Source organism: Narcine bancroftii, chromosome 8, assembly GCF_036971445.1.
Source record: "Narcine bancroftii isolate sNarBan1 chromosome 8, sNarBan1.hap1, whole genome shotgun sequence".
In the NCBI taxonomy this organism is placed as follows: domain Eukaryota; kingdom Metazoa; phylum Chordata; class Chondrichthyes; order Torpediniformes; family Narcinidae; genus Narcine; species Narcine bancroftii.
Genome location: NC_091476.1, coordinates 54,681,742 through 54,690,377, shown reverse-complemented (window position 1 = coordinate 54,690,377; position 8,636 = coordinate 54,681,742). Strand labels below are relative to the sequence as shown.

Sequence of the window (8,636 nt, the reverse complement as noted above, 5' to 3'; positions counted from 1 at the left end):
ACTGAGATCCTCAAAATATTCTTTGATTTAAAAAGCAGAACAAAGTTCAATTTTCGACTTGGAAACGCTGCTTTTGATGCAACTAGTTCCCTAAGGCTGTGGGAACTGAAACTTGTCAATTTAGAGTACTGTATTCCAATTCCATGCTGGTCGCCGGAGACTGTCTGCTGGACCATCAGGGTCAGGAACAGCTGCTACTCCTCCACAACCAACTCAGTCAGAGACTCTTACGTGTGGAATTTATTGGTTTTTATTCTCTCTGTTTTGTTTACATTCATTATCTGTTTAAATGTGTATGTTGTGTACAGTTTTTTTGCACTACCAATTAGTGGTAATTCGTCTGCGCCCACAGGAAAATGAACCTCACGGTTGTATATGATATCATGTATGTACTCTGAGAAAAGCTTGGAGACTGTCAAATTCTGTTTAACATTGTGCCATACCGTCAACAGGATGCAAGGTGAATATTTACCACTGGCGGAAAATTCTTTTGAAATTTAGACATACTGCATGGTAACAGGCCATTTTGGCCCACGAGCCTGTGCCGCCCAATTTACACCCCATTAACCTACACCCCTAGTACATTATGAATGGTGGGAGGAAACCGGAGCCCTCGGGGAAAACCCACGCAGACATGGGGGAAGCGCACAAATTCCTTACAGACAGCGTGGGATTTGAACCCCTGTCCCGATCGTCGGCGCTGCAAAGGCGTTGCACCAACCCTACCGGGAACAAAATCTGCCAAACTAATTATGTAATGAATTATTAATGTCGGAGACTCATAATAGCAGGTGGATGGAAAAAGCTAAATAAATGAAGAATGAATAACTACAACAAGCCAGTTGTAGATTTACAGCAAATTTCCCCTCTATGTGATTTGAGAAGTTATGATTTATTAAGGCTAAACTATTTGATTTTATTTAATCCTTTGGATCATCAAAAGTCAAGCTCCACATTCGTCTTTTTGCCACTGGACATGACCATATTATGAAAAAAGCCGCCCTGAGGGATCGACCATTATTGCTGCGCCACTCGACCTCCAGGCTCCGGGCTGAGCCCGGACCACTGTCAATCAATTGCGCAGGCAGGAAGCTGGGTCAGGTGACCAACGGCCCCTCGCGCCCGCCTCCCCTCACAGACCCGGAGGGTGGAAGACGCGGCGCGTGCGCAGCGGCCCGGCTACGCGAGAGGCCGTCCCCTCCCCTCCACTCACACCTCCCTCCCCTCCCCTCCCCCCCCACCCCTGCTTGAGAAATATGGCGGCGGGCTTGGGTGGGCATCAGCCCTGGTATTCGAGGACCGCCACCCCGTCCGCGCAGCTGAACCGCAGCCTGGAGCGAGTGCTGGAAGAGGCCGTTCATTCGGGGATCCTCAATCTCAGCGGCGGAAGCTCAAGGAGTTTCCTGCTGTCAGCTCCGACTTGACAGACACGGTGCAGGCAGGTGGGTTTGCTCGCACTTCCCCTCCCCGGGCCGGGCCGGGCCGAGGGGAGGAGAGGGCGGCCGTCGATGCAAGAGGGCGTTTATCATCTTCCGTGCAGACAAAAGGGCTCGGCCCCGGCCCGACGCCGCTGCCCGATAACGGGGATGCCCGGGGAACAATAGCTGGCATCCGCCGGAGAAGCGTGGTCGCCCAGTGCAGGGGCAGCGCGCAGCGTTTTTGTTTCAAGCGCCGCTGTTTCCCTCGCCCGGCATTGGTGAGGCCCCAGGAACTGTCAGCTGCACAAATGGACTCCCACCCCTTCCTCTTCCCATCCACCCCGCAGCGCCGTCGGTGCCTCGATGAAGGGCTCAAGCCCGGACCCATCCGGGAGGAAGAACACTTGATTTTCCTGAATGGCAATAACATCGACTTCTCTGGTCTTGCTATCCAAACACCCCCACCCCCACTCCCTTTTTTCCCTTACTTCTCCAACCCCCTTCCCTTCCCATTCGCAGAACCATCCCTCCTGCCCCTGCTTGCTGCAGTGCCCTCCTTCCTCTGGGACAGTGCTCTTCCCCCCCCTACTGCTCCTCTCCCCCCTACTGCTCCTCTCCCCCCTACTGCTCCTCTCCCCCCCACTGCTCCACTCCCCCCCACTGCTCCACTCCCCGACACTGCTCCACTCCCCCCCACTGCTCCACTCCCCCCCACTGCTCCACTCCCCCCCACTGCTCCACTCCCCCCACTGCTCCACTCCCCCCCACTGCTCCACTCCCCCCCACTGCTCCACTCCCCCCACTGCTCCACTCCCCCCCACTGCTCCACTCCCCCCACTGCTCCACTCCCCCACTGCTCCACTCCCCCACTGCTCCACTCCCCCCACTGCTCCACTCCCCCCCACTGCTCCACTCCCCCCCACTGCTCCACTCCCCCCCACTGCTCCACTCCCCCCCACTGCTCCACTCCCCCCCACTGCTCCACTCCCCCCCACTGCTCCACTCCCCCCCACTGCTCCACTCCCCCCCACTGCTCCACTCCCCCCCACTGCTCCACTCCCCCCCACTGCTCCACTCCCCCCACTGCTCCACTCCCCCCCACTGCTCCACTCCCCCCCACTGCTCCACTCCCCCCCACTGCTCCACTCCCCCCCACTGCTCCACTCCCCCCCACTGCTCCACTCCCCCCCACTGCTCCACTCCCCCCCACTGCTCCACTCCCCCCCACTGCTCCACTCCCCCCCACTGCTCCACTCCCCCCCACTGCTCCACTCCCCCCCCACTGCTCCACTCCCCCCCCACTGCTCCACTCCCCCCCCACTGCTCCACTCCCCCCCCACTGCTCCACTCCCCCCCCACTGCTCCACTCCCCCCCACTGCTCCACTCCCCCCCACTGCTCCACTCCCCCCCCACTGCTCCACTCCCCCCCCACTGCTCCACTCCCCCCCCACTGCTCCACTCCCCCCCCACTGCTCCACTCCCCCCCCACTTCTCCACTCCCCCCCCACTTCTCCACTCCCCCCCCACTTCTCCACTCCCCCCCCACTTCTCCACTCCCCCCCCACTTCTCCACTCCCCCCCACTTCTCCACTCCCCCCCCACTTCTCCACTCCCCCCCCACTTCTCCACTCCCCCCCCACTTCTCCACTCCCCCCCCACTTCTCCACTCCCCCCCCACTTCTCCACTCCCCCCCCACTTCTCCACTCCCCCCCCACTTCTCCACTCCCCCCCCACTTCTCCACTCCCCCCCCACTTCTCCACTCCCCCCCACTTCTCCACTCCCCCCCCACTTCTCCACTCCCCCCCCACTTCTCCACTCCCCCCCCACTTCTCCACTCCCCCCCACTTCTCCACTCCCCCCCACTTCTCCACTCCCCCCCCACTTCTCCACTCCCCCCCCACTTCTCCACTCCCCCCCCACTTCTCCACTCCCCCCCCACTTCTCCACTCCCCCCCCACTTCTCCACTCCCCCCCCACTTCTCCACTCCCCCCCCACTTCTCCACTCCCCCCCACTTCTCCACTCCCCCCCCACTTCTCCACTCCCCCCCCACTTCTCCACTCCCCCCCCACTTCTCCACTCCCCCCCCACTTCTCCACTCCCCCCCCACTTCTCCACTCCCCCCCCACTTCTCCACTCCCCCCCCACTTCTCCACTCCCCCCCCACTTCTCCACTCCCCCCCCACTTCTCCACTCCCCCCCCACTTCTCCACTCCCCCCCACTTCTCCACTCCCCCCCCACTTCTCCACTCCCCCCCCACTTCTCCACTCCCCCCCACTTCTCCACTCCCCCCCCACTTCTCCACTCCCCCCCACTTCTCCACTCCCCCCCACTTCTCCACTCCCCCCCCACTTCTCCACTCCCCCCCCACTTCTCCACTCCCCCCCCACTTCTCCACTCCCCCCCCACTTCTCCACTCCCCCCCCACTTCTCCACTCCCCCCCCACTTCTCCACTCCCCCCCCACTTCTCCACTCCCCCCCACTTCTCCACTCCCCCCCCACTTCTCCACTCCCCCCCCACTTCTCCACTCCCCCCCCACTTCTCCACTCCCCCCCCACTTCTCCACTCCCCCCCCACTTCTCCACTCCCCCCCCACTTCTCCACTCCCCCCCCACTTCTCCACTCCCCCCCCCACTTCTCCACTCCCCCCCCACTTCTCCACTCCCCCCCCCACTTCTCCACTCCCCCCCCACTTCTCCACTCCCCCCCCACTTCTCCACTCCCCCCCCACTTCTCCACTCCCCCCCCACTTCTCCACTCCCCCCCACTTCTCCACTCCCCCCCACTTCTCCACTCCCCCCCCACTTCTCCACTCCCCCCCCACTTCTCCACTCCCCCCCCACTTCTCCACTCCCCCCCCACTTCTCCACTCCCCCCCCCACTTCTCCACTCCCCCCCACTTCTCCACTCCCCCCCCACTTCTCCACTCCCCCCCCACTTCTCCACTCCCCCCCCACTTCTCCACTCCCCCCCCACTTCTCCACTCCCCCCCCACTTCTCCACTCCCCCCCCACTTCTCCACTCCCCCCCCACTTCTCCACTCCCCCCCCACTTCTCCACTCCCCCCCCACTTCTCCACTCCCCCCCCACTTCTCCACTCCCCCCCCACTTCTCCACTCCCCCCCCACTTCTCCACTCCCCCCCACTTCTCCACTCCCCCCCCACTTCTCCACTCCCCCCCCACTTCTCCACTCCCCCCCCACTTCTCCACTCCCCCCCCACTTCTCCACTCCCCCCCCACTTCTCCACTCCCCCCCCACTTCTCCACTCCCCCCCCACTTCTCCACTCCCCCCCCACTTCTCCACTCCCCCCCCACTTCTCCACTCCCCCCCCACTTCTCCACTCCCCCCCACTTCTCCACTCCCCCCCCACTTCTCCACTCCCCCCCCACTTCTCCACTCCCCCCCCACTTCTCCACTCCCCCCCCACTTCTCCACTCCCCCCCCACTTCTCCACTCCCCCCCCACTTCTCCACTCCCCCCCCACTTCTCCACTCCCCCCCCACTTCTCCACTCCCCCCCCACTTCTCCACTCCCCCCCCACTTCTCCACTCCCCCCCCACTTCTCCACTCCCCCCCCACTTCTCCACTCCCCCCCACTTCTCCACTCCCCCCCACTTCTCCACTCCCCCCCACTTCTCCACTCCCCCCCACTTCTCCACTCCCCCCCACTTCTCCACTCCCCCCCACTTCTCCACTCCCCCCCACCTCTCCACTCCCCCCCACCTCTCCACTCCCCCCACCTCTCCACTCCCCCCACCTCTCCACTCCCCCCCACCTCTCCACTCCCCCCACCTCTCCACTCCCCCCCCACCTCCCCTGCCCCCCCCACCTCCCCTGCCCCCCCACCTCCCCTGCCCCCCCCACCTCCCCTGCCCCCCCCACCTCCCCTGCCCCCCCCACCTCCCCTCCCCCCCCCACCTCCCCTCCCCCCCCCACCTCCCCTCCCCCCCCACCTCCCCTCCCCCCCCCACCTCCCCTCCACCCCCCCCACCTCCCCTCCCCCCCCCACCTCCCCTCCCCCCCCCACCTCCCCTCCCCCCCCCACCTCCCCTCCCCCCCCCACCTCCCCTCCCCCCCCCCACCTCCCCTCCCCCCCCCACCTCCCCTCCCCCCCCCCACCTCCCCTCCCCCCCCCACCTCCCCTCCCCCCCCCACCTCCCCTCCCCCCCCCACCTCCCCTGCCCCCCCCCACCTCCCCTGCCCCCCCCCACCTCCCCTGCCCCCCCCCCACCTCCCCTGCCCCCCCCCACCTCCCCTGCCCCCCCCCACCTCCCCTGCCCCCCCTTTTTCCCATCCCTTGATTAAGAGCTTAAGCCTGAAACGTCGGTTTTGCGTCTTTATCTTGACTATATAAAGTACACTGTTTGACCTGAGTTTCCTCAGCATCACCTAAGCATGGTATCTGCAGACTTTTGTGTTGTGCTTTAATATCGTTTTATGGATTAGACAGCTGGTATAAAATTTGTTTCTTAACACATGATGTTTCAAGTTTTATTGTGTTCCTGGTATGTTTGTGAACTTTTTTTCAGATTTAAATCATACATTTTTGTGGAATTTAACTCAATGAATTGGATAATTAAATTAAATTATTTTGTGGTCCTTACATATTATCCAGAAGTTTGCAGGTGTTTGAAATTTGACCATACTGCAAGTACTGATCATTTGAGAGAATAGGTTAACATTTCAGGTCATCATCCTGTTTTATCTGTTGTATTGTTTCATTATAAACAAGAATATCATCCCTGCTCTGTTTATAAACATTCATTGAAAACATGTTATTGTGGCGGTACACCATTTGGCAGGCAAACTGGCCCCACTTGTTACACACACGGTGGGGCAGCTGGCCAAAATGGCACCATTGGGGGTTTCCTCCCGACCTCGGCACCAGGATCGGAAGCCTGTGCTTGTGGACCTACGTGACAATTCCGGTGATGTTGGGGCCCCCCAGCGCGGTTCTCAGCCAGGTTCGGGCTGGGAGTATAAGACCAGCCAGGCAGCCTGCAATAAATCAGTTTTTGCTCACTGAACTCAGCCTGTCTGGTTGTGTGATCGTTCAGTAGCGGTGTAGCCATCGCAACAATTGGTGTCCCAGACAGATTCAAACGTCTTTGAACCCAACATGAATGACCCTTCGCTCAACCCTATAGCCATCAAACTTCCTGACTTCTGTGTTCAGGAGCCGGAGACCTGGTTCAGCCACTCAGAGGCTCAGTTTCCCTTCCACCAGATTTCATCGGATTCAACCAAGTTGCACCTTGTTCAGCACCCATCCGCAGAAGATAAGTACGGGACCATCAAGCGGGTGCTCACCGACTCCCTCGGCCTCTCCAGGTGCCAGCGTGCTGCTTGGATGCTGCGCCTCGACACCTTAGGGGGACAGAACTCCAATTGTGTTAATGGATGAGATGCTCGCGCTCCTGAGCGATCACATGAACTGCTCACATTTCGAGCGCATCTTCCTTGTCCATCTGCCTGAAGACATCCGGCCGTTACTGTCCCAGGAGAGCTTTGTCGACCCTAGGAAGGTTGCTCAAAAGGCTCAGGAGATATGGCTCGAACGATTCCCGGAGGGCTCAGCAGTCTAGCAGATTACGAGTCACGGGCATGACCACGCCAAGCCTTTCTCTATCGCTGCGGTGGAACACCTGGCCCCTGCAGGGTCCTCAAAGAGCATAGCCAGAAGCGAGTCATCCACTTCTGGCCTCTGCTTCTTCCACCAGTGCTGGGGAGCCAAGGCTCGGAAGTGTTGTCAGTCCTGCTCGTTCCAGGGAATCGAGCAGGCCGGCCGTTGTTAATGACTGCGGTGGCTGGCCAAGAACACAGCCTTCTCTACCTGTGGGATTCAGTCAACGGCTGATGCTTCCTCATTGACACCGGGACCCAGATCAACGTCATTCCGGCTACAGCCATTGAGTCCCGGGACCGGCCTTGAGACCTCCCCTCCGTGCAGCCAATTTGATGGAGATCCGGACGTATGGAGACAAGACCGTCCACTTCCAGATCGGCCAGCAGATGTTCTTGTGGAAGTTCACCGTTTCGTCCCTTCCAACCGCCATCCTGGGTGTTGACTTCCTCCTCGCCCATGGACTCCTGGTCGACATTCGAGGTAGGCAACTGGTAGATGCCTGTACCTTCCAATCTGTTTGCCTCAACGCCTCCCACACAGAGCAGCCGCAGGTGGCCACAGTTAGCACACCCAAGGACGTTTCAGCGTATCCTGGACGAGTTCCTGTCCCTCCTCAAGCTGCAGTTCTCTGCCGCCTCACCATGCCATGAGGTGTTTCATTACATCCCCACCCAAGGCACGCCGGCTCCCACTGGATAAGCTCCAGATCACGAAGGAAGAGTTCTCGCATCTGCAGGAGCTGGGGATCATTCAATGCTCCGACAGTCCTTGGGCCTCACCAATCCACCTGGTCCCGAAAGCTTCCGGCGGCTGGTGCCCCTGCAGAGATTATCAAAGGCTTAATGACGTGACAGTACCTGACCGTTACCCGATCCCTCACATCCAGGGCTTTACGGCCAACCTGCATGGCGCGAGGGTGTTCTCCAAGGTCGACTTGGTGTGCAGCCATTATCAGCCCCTTCGGCTTGTTTGAGTTCCTACACATGCCGTTCGGGCTCAAGAACACCGACCAGACCTTCCAGCGCCTTATGGACACAGTGGACATAGATTTGAATTTTGTATTCATTTACCTGGACGACATCCTTGTCGCCAGTGGAGACCAGGCACAACACAAGCCTCACCTGTGCACCCTCTTCTCCCGACTGGCCGACTTTGGCCAAACGATCAATCTGGCGAAGTGCCAGTTCAGGAAAGAGTCCATGCAGTTCCTGGGCCATAACATCATGGCCGAAGGAGCCACACCTGCTGCTACGAAGGTCGCTGCAATCAGGGAGTTCCCACATCCGGACAACTTCAAGGGGCTACAGGAGTTCGCGGGTATGGTCAATTTCTATAACCGGTTCATTCCAGGCGCTGCGCACACCTGCAGCCGCTCTTTGCTCTCATCGCACCAAAGACAAGACACTCGCTTGGACTCCAGATGCCAGCACGGCATTCGAAGCCATGAAAGATGCCCTCGCAAAGGCTACCCTGCTCGTCCACACACGCACCAACCTGCATATGGCACTCTCTGTCGATGCCTCTGCCACAGCCATTGGCGCCGTTCTGGAGCAACAGGTGAATGGACAGTGGAAACCATTCTTT

At 60.4% G+C, this 8,636-nt stretch overlaps 1 protein-coding gene across 1 annotated transcript in view; it reads left to right on the top strand.

Moving 5' to 3' along the window:
• The first annotated feature begins 1,154 nt into the window (after window positions 1–1,154).
• The window catches only part of LOC138740702 (leucine-rich repeat and calponin homology domain-containing protein 2-like), a 177,239-nt gene continuing 169,757 nt past the window's right edge, over window positions 1,155–8,636 (top strand). Inside the window, 2 exon segments of the mRNA XM_069893745.1 lie at window positions 1,155–1,383; window positions 1,386–1,442. Coding sequence (XP_069749846.1) covers window positions 1,257–1,383; window positions 1,386–1,442 — 184 coding nt within the window. The 5' untranslated portion in view covers window positions 1,155–1,256.